This window comes from Crinia signifera, chromosome 1, assembly GCF_055691185.1.
Source record: "Crinia signifera chromosome 1, ASM5569118v1, whole genome shotgun sequence".
Taxonomy (NCBI): domain Eukaryota; kingdom Metazoa; phylum Chordata; class Amphibia; order Anura; family Myobatrachidae; genus Crinia; species Crinia signifera.
This window is the reverse complement of record NC_139217.1, coordinates 341,311,922-341,334,126: the sequence shown is the minus strand read 5'-3', so window position 1 is coordinate 341,334,126 and position 22,205 is coordinate 341,311,922. Positions and strand designations below refer to the sequence as shown.

At 43.6% G+C, this 22,205-nt stretch overlaps 1 protein-coding gene across 2 annotated transcripts in view; it reads right to left on the bottom strand.

Moving 5' to 3' along the window:
- Positions 1–293: 293 nt before the first annotated feature.
- The window catches only part of SGSM1 (small G protein signaling modulator 1), a 171,619-nt gene continuing 149,707 nt past the window's right edge, over positions 294–22,205 (bottom strand). For both annotated transcript variants that reach the window (XM_083146360.1, XM_083146369.1), the window contains exons 18-25: positions 22,074–22,145; positions 16,221–16,814; positions 12,726–12,850; positions 11,342–11,424; positions 9,619–9,728; positions 6,005–6,101; positions 4,220–4,387; positions 294–3,266 (exon numbers count right to left, since the gene is read on the bottom strand). In XM_083146360.1, the coding sequence (XP_083002486.1) occupies positions 3,178–3,266; positions 4,220–4,387; positions 6,005–6,101; positions 9,619–9,728; positions 11,342–11,424; positions 12,726–12,850; positions 16,221–16,814; positions 22,074–22,145 (1,338 nt within the window). In that variant the 3' untranslated portion in view covers positions 294–3,177. The remainder of the gene's footprint in view (positions 3,267–4,219; positions 4,388–6,004; positions 6,102–9,618; positions 9,729–11,341; positions 11,425–12,725; positions 12,851–16,220; positions 16,815–22,073; positions 22,146–22,205) is intronic.

Genomic DNA, 22,205 nt, shown 5'->3' with positions numbered 1-22,205 from the left:
TGCCAGTTCAAACATTTTTCAAAATTAGGTAGTGCAGCTTTTCGAGTGAGAAATCGGTGTTGCATGCTAATAGAGTGGGCATCTGTAATCATGGACAAATGTAGCAATATAGCAATGACATTTCACACAAGCAGATGGCAGCATTTATACCTTCTATATTTTATACAGGATTTGAAAATGATAAAGCCATCATTTAAAATGTATATAAAAATATGGGCTCCAATATGGCCTTTATAATGTAACAGCTGTGTGAGAATCCAGCATTGCTCTATTTTACTATGCTGGATTCTCACACAGCTGTACACACAGAACTGCACCTTCCATTGTGTGACCTGTGAGCAGCGCTATCCCCACTCTAGAGAACATTCCGCCATATTGCATAGTTGCCCTAATCCTCAGTGTTTAGGTTTGGCATGTAATATATGGTCATAAAGTTTTACCGTTTTGGCAAAACAATGACCAAAAAAATTGTGCAGAATCTCTGTAGATGCAACAAAATAAATACCTAAAATGATTAAACATAGATAAAGGCAATATATTGAATATATGTTTTGTGATCCAGTCATAAAAACACAGATTTCCTTGGAAAAATAACACCACTTTGTGTTTTCTTCTCTCCACACAAACAAATTTCTCAGAGCACATTTACAAGATATGTCTGCAACAATTAGGAGATAAAATGATTCACGCACTGTTTTTTTACACGGACACACGGAAATGTACAGGAAATAGAATAAATAAATAAATACTTTTAATCCTTGCCATAAGTTATTCAAAAAACACTGATATTTGTGGACACAAAAATGTACGTATCAAACAGCATAGGATAATTATTATGTGGTAGCGTTAGAGCCATGGTTACATTGCTTAACACCTATGACACTAAGCTGCTTTGCTTATAGGACCCTGAAGTCAAAATCCAAAAATTCATACTCCACGGAATTGTCAGTAAAATGAAGAATTAGCCAAGAAATACTTACTGCAGCTACTGAACAAGTTAGCAGACATAGCAAACCAGTCTGTGGGCTGTATATAGTAGTGATGAGAGTGTCAGTGCCTCTTGTGCACATTCACATTACACCTACGCTTTTTTTTGCGAGCATACGTCACATTCAGAACAGAAAAATGAAAACAATGTAAGACAAATTGGTGTGACTGTTCCCATGCCAGGCTTACTATCAATCAGTTAATGGCCATAAATCCTCACTTGGAACAACTCCTGCACATTTTTGTGTTGGAAGATATAACCTAGAACTGATTTTCCGATGACTGAGGAACATAAACTTCGCTGTACAAAAAAACAAACTCACTGACATGTGTAGCATGGTGTTCTGGCTGAAAGCATACTGCGGGACATGAAAGAAGAAAACGGATTTTCACAAATATACAAGGGAAGCTACCATAAAAAAAATCTGTTCACGGTTGTTTTGACTCAGCTGAGTAGTTTGCGGTGTTGCCACATACACATAGCTCTAGTCTATTTACTCTCACTACTACACGGACTCATTTCATTTTGTAAATACATATGTTCTGAGCTTCATTAAATGTGGATCGATACATTAAGAACAGATGCTTTCAGTGGGCAGTATGCTCCATAGGCAAACTGGGGCAGAGGATATAGTGTTTTGAATGCTACATAAATTGAGTCTTCTTCATTACAACTAGTGTGATCCTGGCATTCTGCTTCCTGAGGACGCCGAACAGGATGCCCATTTCATCCGCCACACAAAGTTACCAACATGTCATGTAAACAATTAATTACAAATAGAATGACTTAAATCATTGTTATTACTCTATTTTAGTTATTTATGTACACTTTGCTCTTCAACAGGCTGCTGCCTCAGCATAGGGCCAAATAGGCAAACGCAGGGGATTATGGGTGCCAGGACTTCCCTGCCTGGACCGGACCTCCTGATGAAGGAAGCTGGTGGCAATGCCCTTTCTAATATATCTATTTATAATGTATTCAATGTCTATTGGGTATATATACAAGATACAGTATGTGATATTTTTAGGTGAAAAGCAAGGCTGAAATTGCAATTACCTCTCTTCCACCAAACTAAATGTACAGTAAAAGCATTTTGATCTAGGACCTCTAAAATGAAGCATTGTTTTTAAGGTTTGTCATACGTGTGGATTGCCACCATAAAATAAAAATGCTTGTTTTACTGAAGCCACACTGCAGCTGCTGTTCTGTTGTAGCATAAACAGGAAGAGAATGGATAAGGTCAGGCATGTTATCTTATCCACATAACCGTGAATAACATTGCCCGTTGTATTGTAACCTAACTACACCCTTCCTGCCAAACGGCATCTCGTATAGCTAAGATCTATAGGGCGCTGGTGATATAAGTGTAAACTGTTTGGCAACAGGCTCCCTAAATTTTAGCAACAACTTAATGTATTTTGATGACGCAATCATTCTCAAACTGTATATTCAGAAACATAAGTCAATGTAAAACAATAAATTCGATAAAAAATAAATAATTTCTCTATATATATATTAATATGTTCCTATTCTAAACTCCAATAGATTGTGCCTATAAATCTTCCCTGCAATGATAAAGCTGTGGACAGGCAACACAGAAGCCCCTCCTGGGGGCTTTGCATACATCAATAAGCAGCTGGTCCCTGCAGATAGGGGACTCATCATAATATGGCAATCATTATCATCAGTGAGGGGAAAACAATACAGTGTGCTCTCTTTGTGCGAATGTGCGTTTTGTAAGGAGTTTTGTATCTATGGCCTTTGCAGATCCCTTGCTTGTAGTGTGTTTAATGACAGCACTCAGATGTAACCTCATTACCTCTATGTAAGGTTCGCTAGTGAGCTTACACTCACCAACATTTGCCAGCAGAATACACAATTAGCAAGAAAAAGCAATCTTGTGTTGAGGTCTTTGGTTTACAATAAAGTAACAAGGCCAATGGAAAATAAGGAAACATAAGGATAATTACGGGAAACCCTTTCTTGCTGTAGCTGTTTCCTCTGCTGCTAGAACTGGCTTCAGTTTCTGGCACTTACTTATGTAAATAATCTGGAGATTGAGATATGTTATAACCCTTTCACTGTGGGGACCTGATTGCATTGCTGACAAAATGATTTCCAGGGGTCCATGGCAGTGGAAGTTTTCAGGTATGGTGGATGCGGCTGTGCTTCTCTCCCCAATGGACACTTCATTTGTTCTCAATCAGCGTCTGGACCTTATAGACAAGATCCCGGGCAAGCTTCTGGATATGCTTTATGTTGTGCCTCTCTGCCATCTCTGAAACACAGGCGATAAATAGAAGCGACAGCAAATGCTGATAGACCAAAACATACATGAAAATGACATTTCCTTGGAAATTAATTAAAACTAAACAATGTGAAAAAGGAGTCATCCAATTAAACAAAATACTTCTCAGTTAAGACAACTTTCCCCACATAGTAGAACTGTCAGGGATGTGCATTACGGGTGAGGTATGACTGTCCGACAAGGGGATCCCGATGGTCAGTATCCCGACGTCAGACTCCCGACTGCCGGTGCTCCAACGGGAGCGAGCGCAAAGAAGCCCATTCCAGGCTTGCTCGCCACAGGTTCTGTTCTCCCACTATGAGGTCGTGGACCCCCACAAAGGAGAATAACCCCCATCAGTCGGGATCCCCCCTGTCGGAGCACCGGCAGTTGGGATACTGACCACCTGCATCCCCACTGTTGGGCAGTCATCCTTCACCCGTGCATAACCATATATATATAAAAGGCTAAATCCTCATCCCTTTTTTGAGGTGAAGTACTGCCAGTGACCACTAGAGGCCACTCGACAGACCAAATGACTCCACAGAAAGTGAAACCAAAATGATGTGTTTCAAACTTGCTGGATATGGAGAGAGGCCAGGAGCTGTGAAGAAAGAGATTGGAGATAGGAGCAGATAGGGACTAAGCAGTCATTTTGATGGGATTTCAACTAGTGTTTTAAATAACCCTTCCTTAAACTGGTACTCAGTACAGCTGCAGTTTCCTACAGAAACTAAAAATCTGAACTGACTGTATACCATTTGTGAGCATCAGGAAGAGTCTAGTGTAATATGGCTCTCATAACTCCACTGTCAATAGCTGTAAGGGTGTATTCCATAAATAAGGTGTACCTTGTATTTGAAAAAGCTAATAAACAATAATTAATTTCCCCTTTTAGCCGGATAAAAAAAATAGCCAGAAATAGCCTCATGAAGAACACTTACCATTAAAGAACTTTATTATATCTGTAAAATCCATGTTATTTTCCAGGATAATGTCACGATAAACTTCCACCAGTGCCAAGGCAATGAAGAGGACAAAGTGAGAGGATGACACTTGCTTAGCAGCCCAGATGGTTTCCCATACTGAGAACACATCATCGTACACAAGTTCTGTTAAACAGAGTGATGGGGTTATAAAAAGCAACAAAAACATTATTACCTTATTCTCTAACTTTTATTACATACACAAAACACTTTAAGATTGCCACATATAGTATACAGCATGGGTCTGAGAACTGAGATCTATATGCATTCAGTTTATATGTATCTGGTGTAACCTACTAGCCAAGAAGCCACAACTGGTCAGGAACACTAAACTAATGGGAGGATAACTGCCATGCCTGACAATAAGCCAACCGTTTCCCACTGCATTATTATTATCAGACTGTTTAGTGGCCATACTGCATGTGGGATACAGATGCAGATGGACATAGCATCAGCTCTGCTGCTTCCAATACCAATATATTAATGCAGCAATCAGCATCTGGTATAAGTAGATGCCTCCTGCATGCATGTGTGATATTCTGCAGCATCAGAGGACCTGCAACACCATTGATCGGCTGAGTAACCCATGAGGTTATGAAAATCATCTGCCTCAGCACCATCACTGAGGCCAGGAAATCTCTATTGGAATACGAAGACCATGGCCTCAGGTCTGACAGACGCGCAAAGTACCATACCAAAGATCAGTACAAAGCCATTCTACATAAAATAATGGCAATTTATACACAAATATTTGGCTTTATGGTCCTATTTTGAATATGTTTCTCCTTTAACTGCCCATATTTTATATATTTATAACGTAACAAGGATTAAAAGTATGGGAATGCCATGAACACAGACCTTCGCTTCAGTTACATTTGTTTCTTTTCATCATGCAGAAGTGTTGCAGCGCCATCAAATACTGCACCAGAGACCTATCACTAAAGCGATCATTATATGGTTGCCGATGCATCAATGCATGTGTGAGTGTCATGTCAGGGCCATCACATATTGCACTAGAGATCTAACACTAATGCTATTGTCACATTATTGCCCATGCAGCCTATCCTCAGGAAGTCTTTGCTTAAAGAATCTACTCACAAAGCTGAAGCTAGAACTTTGGGAGCTTCATAACATTTTGAAGGGCCCCAAGCTTTCGATCACTCACATTACCTCCACTTCCTCTGCTGCTGCCCATGGAACAAAACAGTGGAATTCAATTTTGCATATTCAACATTCTAAAGGCTACTATTTCATTGTAGTGACGGCAGTCACCCAACAGGGATGGAGCCTGTTATAATATCTGCTGATGGCGGACAGAAGACAGGGCTCCTGGACAGCAAATACCTGGGGGACCAGACAGGTCTCTTCAGCTGCTGACCGTTACTTACCCTGTAAGGTATAACCGGGTCCATTTATGTGCCAATGGCTGGAAGTGTAATTGATAATTCCCTGTCATATTGATTGGCTGAGTTTGATAGATGGTGAAAAGATAAAGCTTAAAACCTGACTTTGCCTAATTTGTAATTGTCAAAAGAGAATGAATGATTTCAGAGTAATCAACCAACCAGCAATCCTGAGAGCATTTGTTTGAAATAACCAATGTCAAATATGAATAAGAAGGACTAAGATACAACTATGACATGGCCTTGGCAACTTATAGCTGACATAAAACAATGACATAATTATATAATTAAATATATTTACAACCCTACATTTTATACAAATCTCTTGATCACTGCTCACCTCTTTTGAAGTCTAAAAGGAACCAGCGATAACAGAAGTAGAAGTGAGTGTAGTCACCATTTTGGTGCATGAGCTCAAAAAGCTCAGAATCCAAAATCTCATAGGAGAAAATAGAGAAGAAAAAAAAAACAAGTTATAGCCAGCACAATGCCATACTTTACTATTCAAATAACCTTTCAATCTTAAGACGCGTGAGTGCTGATTCTGAGTTGTACACAAAGTAGCTACAGTTGTGGGCAGATGCGGAAGTCTGATTTACTAACTTAAACCAATGTGAGTGCTCATTCAGTTATGTCACACTGAGTGCAAAAGATCCTTGAGAAGCAGGCTTCCCTTCCCCATGCACAACGTCAGAATCACATTGAGCTTTTCATACATGTCTAGGACACATCCATAAGTCAGTGTGGTTATGTGCGATCGCATTCTCACCACCCAGTTACTGCCGTAACTGGTGTAAAAATAAAGCAGTCAGTATTTTCCCTGCACAGAAACAAAATAACTCACCCAAATCTAATTATCTCTGCACATTTTACATCTGCCCCCCTGCAGTGCACATGGTTTTGTCCATCTAAGAAGGATTTTGTCAGAAAGGCCCTGTGTTTGAAAACGGATTGATTGGTTTGATAAATGTCCCCCATGTTCTATAACTGTATGAAATACAGATGCCCAATCAGCCCACGTAATAGTGTGCACAGTACAGATTTCCTTTTGTGGAATCAAATGTAAATGATGCATTTCTAGGACATAATTCTGTGTGCTCCCTCTTTATACTGCCAGCTGTTTTGCAGAATATGTAAAAAAAAAAAACCTGTCAAATTAGTGATTTATGAATCCTGACATTCATTTTTGTTACATATACGAGAAATAATTACAAGTGTTCTTGCACTCACAATTCCGACAAAATGGACCTGATTCAGATGTTGGCACACAAGTGGTGGCATCTATTGACAGTAACTCATCTGCGACTTTATGCAAATGTCCTTCCCTGCTGTACATCTGTATGTCCAAAAGTGCAAGGCCAAAGTATACACCTACAATGTCTATACAGCCTGTACTAATTCATGCTTGTACGCAAATGAAATTTTCAAGGCTAAAGAGCTGCTAATGTTAGGAAGTGAAGCTGGCGGCCAGAAATAAAAAGAGATTTCCAGTGGAGCCATCGCAAACTCATTGGGAACTGCATTCATATTCACAAAAAATCATTGGGGCTAAGGGGTGGTCTATGGCTACGAAGACTGGACAAAGCAGTAGCAATTAATATGCCATGTTTCTGTGCACACAATTTCGCAGCCAGCAGCCGATACAAGTCTTCAAAACGTCCATAACACGCTTGCATTTTCCCTACAACTCCATTAACACTTCCAAAGGTCACTTCCTGTCAATCACTTTTGAAATCCTCATTGCAAACAAGGTCACAGCGGCACCCTCAGGCACGTGCATTGTGATCACAGCACATGTACAGTCTGCCAATACGCCCCATTGTGTGATAATCAGCCATTTCACGCAAACATGAATTAAGCCCACAGTCGACATGGTGAGACGGTTGACAGGTAGAATTTATGCAATACCTTTTCCATGCCACCCTTTTGAATACTGACTTAATGCATGTTCACATTATAGGTCGATCTAATGACGGTCTACCTTTTTCTTCCATCCATTTTGGTGCATCTTTAGAAGCACCATAGAAACTTGTATCTTCCCTATAGCAGACGAAGTTTGTACTCCCATGTGAGATGGCATTATGGGTGAAATTAACTAAGATCAAATGGTAACGAATGCACCTACCTACCGATGTTAAATACAGCCGAAACATGGTGCCCGGCTAGTTTACAATCAGCCCAATTCGGCTGAATTGCCGTTTTTATGAATGGAAACTTCAGCCGAATTCGATACCATCAACAGCATCGACAGAACTCTGACGTACAGATGGAGCCCCTCTCATTGAGGCAGGGGCAGGCGGTAGATTCGCCAGCCACCAGCCCCCGCAAGGGGATGTACGCGCACAAGAAGCACATGCATCCCCTTCAACCGGAGCCCCCCTCCCCCCCCCCCCCCGGGTCTCCGCCGCCTCGTCGCCAGCCCCCACCTCCCCTCTCCCCCCCTAACCCTGCCCGTCTCCCTGAAGGGGAGTTGGGCAGGGTTCCTGTCCCCAGGCAACGGGAAACTGGGACGCGCGTCCCAGTCAGACGTAGCGTCCGCTTATCAGTGGGGGTGGTCTGGCGAGCCCCAGCACTGGATGAGCGGAGCTACATCTGTATATGGCCATAGAGTTCTATCTGATTGGCTAATTTACAATCATTTGTATTGCTGAATTCGGCTACGAATCCTGCAGTAAATACGACGTAAAATAGACCTAATTTTCTAGGTGTATTTAGCTAAAGCCTGCATGGATCAGTCAGAACCATGCAGGCTTCTCTGTGTAAAAATAAGAAAAATAAATAAATAAGAAAAAAACTGCATGAGGTCTCCCCCCACAAGCATAACAAGACCCAGGCTCTTTGAACCGGTCCTGGTTGCAGAAATACAGGGGAAAACAATTGCTGAGGTCCCCCTGTATGTCTATAACCAGCACCAGGCTCTTGGCTCGGTCTAGGTCCCCAAAATATGGGGGGGGGGCAAAAGTAGTAGGTGTCCCTCGTATTTCAGAAACCAGCATCGGGCTCAAACAGCCAGCGGGGTCATGCCACACTTTTTACATTAGGTCCCCTGGCCGATGCTTGAGCAAGCTTACCGTTATGCTGAGACTAGGAGAACCACAAGTCCCAGCATGCAGAAAATGAATGAGCCCGCTGGGACTTGTAGTCCTACTATAGAACCAATACCCCAAGAACATACGCACACACATGCCTGTAAAAATAAAACTTTTATACATACTACATACATTCATTCATACATACTTACCTATAGGGTCCAACATAGGCCTGTCCTCTTGTCCAGTACAATTCAGATCAGTACCTGTGAATAAAAATCATTCTCACCATCCCATCCGGCGACAATTGCGTCCTCATCAGTCAACGTAGCATCCACAGATAAAACAAACAAACCAATACCCGGCTCCAGCGGACTGAGAAGCTGCTTGTTTACACACGCCCATTCCCTAGAATGAGGGAATTGTCTTCCAGGGGAGCTCCACGCCCAATAGGCTTTGCATGGCTCTATAGAAGCCCATGTTATCAATTTAACTGCAGATATATGCAACCAAGATCTCTGTATTATCTGATTATTATGTAGTTATTTTCTCACTCAGTGTGCAATTGGGATACAACATGTTTTTTTTCCTAGATAGAACTACCCCTCCCTTTTGGCACCTGAGTGACACACCTCTGATTGAGCAGCTTACCAACAAAAGTGTTGTGCTACTATGGTGGGAACTGGCAACTCAGGCTGACCACAAGTGCCCTCACTGGAGCGGAATTCAGGCCTGTGTGAACAGGTCTGAATCGCCTTCTTTGTTCCCATTAAGCTGTACCCTTTATACACAATATTGTTGTTGTTTTCTACTTCTTCTTCGCAGAAATAGGTTGTGAAACGGTTGCCCTGGATAATAATGCACTGTAACTCTGTAATGTAAACCACATACTTTCTGTGAGAGCTTGACATAAAAATTCCAGTACCTGTATAAGAGATCGCATGTTGGCAAAGTGTGTATCCATGGCACCTCCGTGAGGGAAGTTCTGGTTCATTCTTTTCATAAGTTCAGTGAAGCAGCTGAATGCCAGGGCCTCTGGGGATGAGATAACAGAGGACATATAAGAAATACATTGGCAATGTGTCTGACTTTCCTATATACAGTAGTAAGGAAATTACCAAGTCTGCACTATAGTATAGAACATTATTACCCAGATCTACATGTAGAGAACATTTAAAGAAGATGAAGCCCGATCATTAGCCAGTAGTCCTCTTTTCACCTGAATTATCAGCCCGATCTGTCGGAAATGGGTGAAAAGGGCCAAATCGGACTAGTATAACCATGGTCCTAAAATAGATTTATTCCAAAATCTAAAGGCCCAAATACAACTCATGCATAAACCAGGTGTGGCACAGAAGATCTACAATGTCTAAGCAGACAGTCATTAGGTCAACACGGTTGACATTCATTAGGTCAACAGGGTGAAAAGTTTGACAGTTGAAATGTAGACAGTTGGTAAGGTCGAAAGGGTCAAACTGTTGACATCACAATGTCAATGCGGAAATGGACGACACATTTTTTGAGGGGAATGTAATTTTGTATGTTTCATCCTGTGTGACCACAATTAGTGGAAAAGTGTTTGCTCAACACGCTTCAGGCAAGGACACTCGCTTCACTACCACATGGATGCCACAGGTTACAATTCCAAGTCATAGTTGGCATGGATCTCAAATCAAGTAAAAGTTGTGAAAACATGTAATAAAAACAAAAAAGTTTGGTTTGAGTAGCTGTGTGTGAACCATTGTCATATTGGCCTTTTGTAACTGTCAAACTAATTCCTGTCGACCACATGGTGTTGAACTTTGAACCGTCAACCTAGACTCGGTTAACTTATCACTGAGATACCACACAAACAGAGTATGCACTTTTGGATGTTTTTCAGACATATTGGAATTTAGGCTAAATGTGTATGTTTGATGGACACTTGAAAGGGCTTTATTGCTCACAATGAAGACTGGGAATAGAATGTCTTATGTATTTAACCCAGGTAATGCAAGAGGTACTTGAAACATTTCATTAACATACAGTAGTTTCCTCTCCCAAACAAGGACACCAATGAATTTGTTACTCTAGCTGTAGGTTTCCGAATGGCTGACAGATATATTTAGGCCAACAGTTAATAAGCTGAAACCATAAGGTCGACATGCACAAGGTTGTCAATGACAAAATGATGATGTGTACAAGGTTGCCATGACAATGGCCGACATATGAAAAGGTGGACATATTCATGTTTTTTCCCAATTTGTTTGTCCATTTTCATAGTTTGCTATGCACGTGGATTCCAATGAGGAATTGTAAAGCTCCTGGCCCGAAGCAAGGCAAACAAAGCGAGCCATGAGCGCGTAAGCAATACACTATTTGGGGTTCCATGTGCTCAGGTGTCGACACAGACACTAAAAAACAAACAAAAAACACATGAAATAGGCATGCCGACCTTTTCATGTATCGACCATTTGACGCTGACAATCTTGTCAACATTTTGACTGTCACCCTAGACATGGTCTGTGAGCTGACCCACACCCTTAGCTGTAAGTAAATGTACATGCTGAGAATAGAAGTAAACTACATTTATGCTGATAATATTCTATTGTTATTTAAGCTCTACATCAGTATATACAGCAGAAAGACCTGATAGAGATATACCATACCATCATCTAGTATCACCAAGAGAGGAGCCAGCAGGTCACACATCCCTTGTACATAACCGATCTCAATGTGCTGCCACACATAGCTGAAACATATGCACAGAGAGTATCAGTACCACAAATGACAGTATTCAGTAGCCAATGGCTGGACAGATAAACAGACATACGGAAAACAACATATAAACATATAGAAGATTTTATGGAAATGTTATTTTAGAAATATATTGTTCAAATGAAGTATTGTATGATAATACAGCTGTATATATTTTGGATTATTACAGTAGGCCAGACAGTGTAACATAGGGGGGTTATTCAGACCTGATCGCACGGCTGCGAATGCACGGAACTCGCTATAATCGAACAACTGCACATGTGTACGGCTCATAGTGCGCATGCGCGAGGCCATTCTGCAAAAAAATACTACAACTAATTCTTTTTTTATCGATGACTGTACGCTGATGGACAGTAAGCCGGCATTTGTGGGTGTTAACCGGCCATTTTCTGGGAGTGTCAGGGAAAACGAAGGCACGCCCAGGCGTTTAAATGGAAGTTGTATCAATGTCACCTCCGACCTCCGGGAGGCAGATGTAACAGGTGCAGAGAGAATTAACTTTGGGTTATTTTGTTTCTGTGCAGGGAAAATACTGACTGCTTTATTTTTACACTGCAATATAGATCTCACTTTGAAGAAAAACCCCACACCCAAATCTAACTCTCTCTGCACATGTTATATCTGTCCCACCTGCAGTGCACATGGTTTTGTCCATTTGAGAAGGCATTTGCCTCTAAGAGTGAACTAGAATAAGGCCCATAGTGCCGCAGAACACTGTGTGCTGTGCGAATTGTCAGTGTTCTCCTGCGTGTGGGTTATTAATCGCAGCCATTCATACCAGAAAGGCCGCACATTTAAACCGCTTAGTGATCTACACACATAAAGCAATTTACATGCGTTTTCAGGCATTTTCTTAGCAATTTAGTAAAATCACTCAAACAATGCCTGAAAGTCGGCCCATTTGTAGGGCCCATAAGTAGTATAGTACTGCATGGTGCCCTAGACGATCAACATTATTTTCACAGCACTAGTAGGACAAAAAAATTCTTATGAATTAATCTGGAACACAATAAAATTAAGTAAACCGTGCCTAACAGTCATCGTTAGGTTCAGTTATGTGGTGGAGGACAGAGTTGTGTGTCTGATTGTCTACATGTTTCATAATTATCACCCACCAGTACTGGTTTTGCCTATTACTTTGACCATAAATAGTCTTATTTTGCCCTGGACCACAAACCTGAGGCACCCCTACAAGAGACTTGGACACCATAACCTGCCTAGGCACAGTTTGGGAACCACTGAGAAAGGCAGAGACTACCTGTATGTAATTCTTACCTGCACATGACATTACGAAGCTTCTCCAGGTTGGTAGGTGTGAAATACCAATAGTTACGGTCACACCTCTGAACATCTTTCTCTATACGGTGCAAGTTGATAGTATACAGGTCCAGTACTTCTTGCTTTATATATATATATATATATAGTTAAGGGGGAAAAAATAAACTTGTTAAAAGAATTATAGTAATGCCAGTAAAACAAAACCTGCATGTAGAGTATAATTAAATGTAAATTCATATGTCCAGAAAACAGTGACATATTTACAGAAATTTGCTCATGCTACTTGTGTACTAAACAGGTCTCACAATGGATTACTGTAGTTTGGGAAGGGTTGGGCAGATGTTTTTGCTCCTGTTGTGACACTTCAATAGGTTACACAACATTTATGAAACCTATGGCAGCATAGCAAAAGACTCATGCAACACCTCCTAATGGAGTGTACAGGTACAATAAGATGGTTAGACTGTCATGTCATTATAAACATGTCACTCCATAAACATGTTGTAAATAAGAGATAAGTTGAATGGGCTGACACCTAAATGCAGCATAAATGACCGTGGACCCTCTGCCCAGACCACACTGTGTCATACTGTAGGTGTGTTATTATCTCCTGTGGGAATCCTGCAGTAAGTCCTTCATAGCAATGTGCATTTTATTTGGAGATTCTACAAATCCAGGATATAGGTTTGGATTGCACTACACTTTAATGGATTTATAAGATATGAATTCGTCCAGGTCCAACCAAACCATTCCAGAATTTTCTGTAAGCAGTAAGAAATAAAGCTGGCAATGGGAATGACATGGTGGAGAGTCACTCGCAAATGACATGGTAGGAGAATGCTCAATGTACTTATCTGTGACATAAGTCAGCAGCCTGCTTATAACACATTGGGGCAGACGTATTAACATTCCTTTAATGTTTGTTATTTTTTTGTTTCCCACTTCTCCTGCCATAACGTGGAGAAGTGGGAACCCTTTTTCCCTTAAGGTATAAACCTCTAGTTAGTGATTAACGCTAATTGTTGTCACCTCTGTTCTGAAGTTCTTGCATGTCTATTTTTAAATCCCCCTTAAGGTCCCCATACACTAGTCCGACTTGTCCTAAGCACAATTCGCACCAGTTTGCCCTTTAGAGACATACGTATGGCAGCTCCCTGGGAGGCTGCTTACGATTTGCCACTTGATGTGCCAAATTATACATGCAATAAATCACATGCGATTTATTGCACGCATAACCCCGGGGAGCTGGCAGGAGCGGGCAGGGGGGGTCCGTGCGACGCGGGGGTACCTGCGGCGCTGTATGTAAGCTGCAGTCTGAGGGGTCCATGCAGTGACGGGGGAAGAGCCAGGGCTATTTTTGTGCAGGCTCCAGCAGGAACTGAGGCCCTTATTCTAGTTCACTCTTTGAGACAAAATATTTCTTAGATGGACAAAACCATGTGCACTGCAGGTGAGGCAGGTGTAAAACCCCACCCAAATCTAATTATCTCTGCACAAGTAACACCTGCCTCACCTGCAGTGCACATGGTTTTGTCCATCTAAGAAATATTTTGTCTGAAAGAGTGAACTAGAATAAGGGCCTCAGTTCCTGCTGGAGCCTGCACAAAAATAGCCCTGGGAAGAGCTGCTGGGTTTGAAAACACTTGCCGCACGCTGATTGGCTGAACTTCAACCAATCAGCGTGTGGCCAGTGTTTTCAAAATCAGAAGCACTTCCCGAGCCGCTGCCCGGCGGATAGCGCTAGTTATTTCTAAGTCACTGCAGGGACCCTGCCAACTTAATACACAGCGCCGCAGGGACCCCTCTGACCACAGCTTGCAGACAGCGCCGCAGGTACCCCTCAGACCGCATGGACCCCCCTGCTGCATATAGGTGTGTGACAGCGGTGCTTCACCGCTGTCATACACCTGGATCAGACCAACACACGTGATGTAGCTGCCACTGATCCCGCTGATGGAGCTGCCGCCACGGGTCCCGCTGATGGAGCTGCCACCGCAGGGCCCCCTTATAGCCCAGCCACCGCTGATGTAGCTGCCGCTGATCCTGCTGATGGAGCTGCCGCCGTGAGTCCCGCTGATAAAGCTGCCACCGCTAGTCCCTCTTATGGAGCAGCCACCACTGGTCCTGCTGATGAAGCCGCCGAAGGTCCCCTTCCTTCTATCTGGAGCAGGGGACCTTCGGCGGCTCCATCAGGGGGACCAGCGGCGGCAGCTCCATCAGTGAGATATGCTGCAACTGCTTCGACCTCCGCCCCGGCAGCTGTTCCCCTGTCCCTCCTGGCTGCTGTAGCTGCTTTCCCTACCCTCCTGGCCGCGTCAGGTGCTTGCTCTCCCCTCTGCCCGCAGCAGCTGTCCCCCGTCCCCCTGCATATAAATCTTTAAGAAAAAAAAAAAAAACGCAACGCCAGCACGGGGCTGGGGAACAGGACAGAGCAGGCTTTATGTCTGGGAAAGCAATACATTGCCGGAGACGTAAAAAATAATATCTAAAAATCAAGAGGACAGCACCTGAACGTGAAGCTCAGGGCTGCCTCAGGGGGACGTTAAAAGCCCCTTTCATACATTTGACTAAAACAAAGAAAAAAAAAACACCTTTTACTGGCGTAAGTGCTGAAAAAGCACATAACGCAGCTTCGTACATCTGCCCCATTGTCCCTGAATAACATTAGCTGTGTCACTGGAACAACTGTACATTTAGTGTGGAACTTCCAGTCATTCCAGTAATACAGAGCCAACATTAGCACTTCTATACTTCACTTTAATAACCACTGCTGATACTTGAGCTACTAAAGATTTATTTCCAAAGGAAAATATGGTACTTACTGTATGTATTATCTGGGCGCCCGATTTTTTCATTGCATCGCATGCAATATAGTGGCATACAATTCATGCGATGCGATTTTTCATTGTAAAGACCCAATTTTTAATTGTATAGTCACCCATGGGTGATTTCATACCCCCACTATCCAACTACGCATGGAGTTGATTTTATATAGTGTGGCGAGCGCAGCGAGCCACCGAGCCCGAAGCGTGGCGAGCGCAGTGAGCCCCGCGAGGGGACGCAGAATACATGTAAAGTTATCCACGTGCGCTTGCCACGCTTCGGGCTCGCTGCGCTCGCCACACTATATAAGATCAGCTCCATGTGTAGTTGGATAGTGGGGGTATGAAATCACCCATGGTTGACTATACAATTAAAAATCAGGTCTTTACAATGAAAAATCGCATTGCATTGCATTGCATGCCTTAAGTAGTGGCATGCAATGAAAAAATCGGGAGCCCAGATAATACATAAGTACCGAAAATATACATGATTATATGTAGTATTTGCATTTAGATAAATCTGGAGAACTGGCTGAGATTGTCAATAAATATAGATATTCTGGTGAAGCAGGACTCTGCAAGCCAATTACAGTATATATGAAATGCTTATTTATAATAAATCCCCATACGGGAGGTAAAATGGAGAACAAAACATTTGTAAGGTACTCACAGAGTATGTCACTCCCGTTGAAGAGACAGGAGACACTTCAGACACAGTTGCATCAATGACAATCAATGAATCATGTTGTGGATAAAGACTTTCCATCTCCGGTTCCTCTGACAAGTTGTCCTCACTCCCCACCAGACTTTCTTTCTCAGCTTCACTGTCTGGCCAAGCTTCCACAGAGAGCACTGCAGTCTCCTTATCAAGCAAAATGTCCTCAGTGCTTTCATTAATTGATAAAAAGTCATCCAAGCTTTCATTGGCTGTTGCTTCTGTGTCCAAGCTATCCTGAATTTTAAGTTCTTCTTCCATTTTTTTGTTATCCACCATACTGTCCAAGCTATTCTGTTTCTTTACACTTGCAGCTCCTGGTTTCATGTGCAGGTAAAGTGCATTTTTATTGGTCTCTATTGAGGCATTGTCATCTGTGCTGAAACTATGTTCTGAATACCCAGAAGTGATAGAAAAGTTCCTGGAGGATGGATGGCCTGAATCTGGAGAACATGTCCCATTAAGTACTGTTCCATTGGGTATCTTTGTTGGTTTATTGTCCTCACTTCTAGTGTCTGCTTGATCTGTTTCTTCCACTGACTCAAAGACCTGCATAGTGAAAATGATGGCATGTTTATCTACTGGATACTTGGTTTAAGGCAGTGGTCAGGGAACAACGGGAAATAACCCCAAATGGGGTAAAAATGAAATTTCTGGGGATAATGGATGGTTGCACTGCTGTGTCTCGGCAGCATGACCGTCCATTACCCCCAGGAATTTCATTTAATTGCATATAGAAACTATCTATAGATTCTATATGCATGCCCGGCTGTGTGTGTTACAGTACTGTAGTGTACACGGATCTGATGCAGTGCATCAGGCCCTTGTGTATAACGCGCTAGTCTGTGTGATGCCCCCGGCCCTGCTTCCAAGCCAACCTACTTTTTCAGTAGAGTTGACTAGTTGCTGCACCATCTCGACAGCGCACAGTGTGTACTGACACTGCGGAGACGAGTTTCTTTGCCTGGTTATGGGCTCCTGTCAAGGTAACCCATCTCTAGTCTAGGGCAGTGGTTCCCAACCCTGGTCCTCAAGTACCCCCAATAGTGCACGTTTTCCAGAGCTCCACACAGAATCACAGGTGACATAATTAGCTACACCTGTGGATCTTTTAAAATGTGTCTGAATAATGAGTGCACCTGCCGGGTGACCTGGAAAACGTGCACTGTTGGGGGTACTTGAGGACCAGGGTTGGGAACCACTGGTCTAGGCACAGACCGTCCCTATATCATCTTGAAATACTGACACATATAATTTCCTGGATGCCAAATTATCAATGGCTATATCCAACACAGCCTGGAAGCCATTGAGGATGATTATGATTACCAAGTATGGCTCTGTGTGATACAAATTTTGTATTGCATACACATACATGGTAATCATCATCATCAATTGCTGCCAGGCTCTGTACCATACTAGCAGGATATATCATCAATTTCTGGGGGTACAGTGTGTATTAAAGTAAAAGTTCCCTGACCCCTGGTTTAAGGTATGTCATGAAGAAATAGAATCGGATCCTTGCAGTTGACAAAAATTGGACTGAACGTTCCATTCCGTTTCAACACATTCCATTGTTTGGGATTTTGTCTTCATAACTACACAATTCAGACTCCAGACTAAAACTGTAACTGTATACTGTGCGCATATAGTGGAGATTAAGGAGGTAAACTAGTGGCTGAGAAGTTGTGTTTACCAGGGTCAATTTGACTCTTGGATATAGGGCCTACAGTCAGGATGGCCAACAATTTAATGCAGTGGAGACAAAGGAAATTTATTAAATAACTTGTGGAAATTGTACAGTAAATAATGGCCACTAAACACAGGGCAATTTCAGGGCAATTAAGATCCAGCATGCTGGATAAATCTGGTTAATCACTAGTCAGGGCCAGTGTTCTCATCGGAGAACACTGGCCCTGATAAAGCACACATCGCTGATGTATCACTGGGCAGCGCTAAGTGATCTTGCTGAGCGATCCTACACTCAGAGCTGGCACCATGCCTGCAAGGCTTGTCTGCTGACTGCTAACGCAGCTCACCCGCCGCTCGCCTGTGCCACTGAGCAGAGCCGTTGCAGTGCAGGTAGGTGCCGGGCTGAAGAAGCTCTCTCCCTCCTCTGCTAGCTCGCTGTCGCCGGCTGCCATCTGTACTCTACTGCCTGTCTCACAGGCAATAGCGTCATGAGCAGAAGCAGCCCCAGCGGTGCCTGAGGCATGGGCAGATTGGGGCAGGAAAGTTTACCTGTGACCCGGCCCTCGTGCAAACTTCAGTGGCTGCCCCCCCACACAATGTGCTGATTCATTTCTATGCAGCTGATCAGCAGCAGCCATAGCAGGGAGAGGCCTGTCATACAGTGCCTGCAGAGATGGCGCACAGTGAGAGAGCCCGCAGTTCTCTCTGCTTCTCTTCTACACTGCTCAGTGTGTCCCAGCTTGGGTGAGCAAGCTCCACCCCTTACTCCCCTCAGGCAGCCGAGTCCCAACATTCCCTGTACCCTACCCTGTCCCAGCCGCATCGGATAGAAAACAATGCCCCCCTTCCCCTCAAGCAACCAACTCTCTCAGCTTTCTCTGTACCCTGCTAGGTCGGAGGAGCAAGCCCCTTCCCCTTCCCCCCTCAGGCAGCTGCCCCAGCTTTCCCTGTGCCCTGTCCTGTCTGTCCCAGTAAAGTCAGGGTAGCAAGCCCTGCCCCCTTCTTCTGCTCAGCCAGTCCCCACTTCCCATCTCCCATGCCCTGTCTAGACCTGAGGATCAAACCCTGCTCTACCCAGCTCTCTCCTGGGTGCCCTGCCTTCTCCTTCCCCTTGTTCTGTTTTGAAGCTCCTTAGGATAGATAGAAAACTTCACCATGGTAAGTTCATGTGGAGGGTTACACAAGAATGTGTGGTACTTATATGTTAGTTAAGCGCCCACTATAGTTAATACGCTCATACCCCCACTATCCATGTCGGCATGGAGTTGATTTGATAAAAGTGTGGCGAGCGCAGTGAGCCACGGAGCCCGAAGCGTGTCGAGCCCCGCGAGGGGATGTGGAAAACTAAGCAAATAGCTTAGTGGGCGCCCAACTAACATAAAAATATCGAATGTGTTATTGTGATGAATGTAGTGCAGTCATGTAATTCAACATATAGGTGGGATGTAGTGTTGTAGTGCAGAGTATATAGTGGATGTAGTGTAATGTAGTGCAGAGTTATAGGGTGGATGTAGTGTAGTGATGTAGTGCGGAGTATAGGGTGGATGTAGTGTAGTGATGTAGTGCGGAGTATAGGGTGGATGTAGTGTAGTAAAGGAGGGCCTACAGTACATCTACAAGGACACCAAGGAATTAGGGCAGCGGGAGTCTTATGAGTACTGATGCTGCAAATGCTACTAATGATTAGTGCTGCTAATAACATTTATATGCTCTGCCAGCCATTGTAGCATTCTCCAGATGAAGTCTATGATATACATAGAATTAGACTCTAATCCTATGTATATCACAGAATTAATCTGGAGCATGCTATTGAGCATGTAGCAGACAACTATTTGCATCAAAAATGAAAGTACCTAGGACAGCATCGGATGGAGGAGCAGTGGCAGGCGGATGAAGGAGCAGGCAGGAGCTGATAGAGGAGCAGCGGCAGGCAGATGAAGGAATAGGCAGGAGCGGACAGAAGAGCAGGGGGCCAGCAGCGGTGCACGGGTAGGGTAGCAGCTGGAACCTGCCGTACTCCAGCGGGAAGACAATGTGACCTATAAATCAGCACAGGCCACACCACATGCTGGACGCAATTTATCTGCGCATTTCTCACGGCACACCAGAGCACAGCTGACGGCACAGCAGTTGGGAACCGCTGCCATATGCTAACAACACTTCTAAAACCAAATTACAATCAAAATATATTGCAAAAATGTGTCCATTTAAAAACAGGTTAGTGAAGATTGAAGATGACAAATATATTTTTAAAAGTTAAAAAAAACGAATCGCATACGTACATTCAAGTACTTTGCTGCCGATTTTCGACCGCTTTTTCACTTTTTCCGGCCGATTTGCATGCTGTTCCATCATTGCACACCCCCGATTTCCATCGTAGTGCATCGCATGCAATATAGTGGCATGTGATGCATGCCATGTGATGCATGTGAAGCGATTTGATTTGTAATTGTACAATCACCCTGATGGGTGCTTACAATGTTAAATGCACCCCCACTATCAACGCCAAACCGAACCGTGGCGAGCGCAGCGAGCCCGCGAGGGGCAGCGGTACGCGTCCTTTCGACCTTTTCATACCCCCACTATCCACGTCGGCGTGGAGTACATCTTAGATAGTGTGGCGAGCGCAGCGAGCCACCGAGCCCGAAGCGTGGCGAGCGCAGCGAGCCCCGCGAGGGGAAGCGGAATACATGTAAAGTAATCCGCGTGCGCTCGCCACGCTTCGGGCACTATCTAGAATCAACTCCACGCCGACGTGGATAGTGGAGGTATGAAAAGGTCGGAGGACGCATACCACCGCCGCTCGCCACGCTTCAGGTTGGCGTTGATAGTGGGGGTGGCGTTAACACTGGGGGTGCATTCAACATTGCAAATCACATCGCATCGCATGCCACTTGCTGGCATGCAATGCTATGCAATATTTAATTGTACAATCAGGTGCATTTTCCCGAAAATCACATCGCATACCATCGCATAGTACCTGGGGTTGTGCAAGGATGGAATAACATGCAAATCGGCCGATAAATCGGATGCGATATCGTATACGATTTAGATGAAATCGGGCGCCGTGATAATAATTTTTTTTTTTACATGTAATACAAGTCTACATTCCTTGATCCATGTGTTTTCGCAAAAGCGACCACGAAAACACTGTAGGTATTTGGGATTTTTTTTGGGCAGGTGAAACAAAATCCCATGTAGTGCTGGCTATCAGGGATAATTGAATAAAACACAAGAGGGTTTAGGGCAGTATTTAATGAGGCTGATTTGCCATGGTCTACGGCAAATGTGTGCTATTTTCGTGCTCTAAGGTGAATCTTTTTACTGAAGAAGTGATTCACCCTATTCGAACAGTGAATGACGGACAATTTTCCGTCTGATGGTCTCCGCAATTCGCTGTGGTTTTTCAATGTGATTCGCCGTGAGTGTATTCAATGATCAGATGGCGAATTGCTTTCTAAGTGATTTTCGCTGTGTGTCACCGTGTAGCAATCGCCATCTTTTTATGGTGAACTGGAATGTGAACTTTTAAAATAAAGTTTAAGTTTATTCAATTTGGTGTAAAAAAATCAGGAATTTTATTATGTGAAGGGGCAGGTTATATATATTTAATAAAAAAATTTTGTTTTACACATAACAGCCAGCAGGGGCCGAGAGCCGCTCATTAGATATTCATATATTCACTTCTCCCGATCATTACATATGCACGATCGGGAGCAGTGCAAGAGGCTCCCTACACCACGTCCCCTGCTAGCTCTCCCGGGGAGCAGCTTCTGCTGCCTTTGTCCCCGGGAGCCCTGCCTCTGCCCCACAGTGTCAGGCACAGGCAGGGAGGCTTCCATCTCCCTGCATGCTGCCATCCCCCGGCTCCCTGCGGCAAATCGCTGTCAGGGGCAGCGGGCCCCTGCAGCATTGAATATGGTGACAGGGAGGGCTGGCAGCGAATGTTCCAGCCCTCCGGAACACGGTGACTGTGCAGCAAATCCTAAACAGGATTCGCTGCACATGAGTTGGGAAACATCATTAATATGGATAAAGAGAGGTTACAAAAACTAGATGTGTTGACTTTAGAGGTCACCTAAGGAGAATGCATTTCTTGTACACGTGCAGTTATGTTACCTGTGTACTTGAGCTGGAGTCACTCTGCAGGCGTGCGTGGTTTTGTCTGTCAGAACTGCAGCTTGGGGAAGACTGTAAAGCAAGAAAGTGGTTCTGCTTTAAATAAATATTATTCTTTTACACTGTACAAGC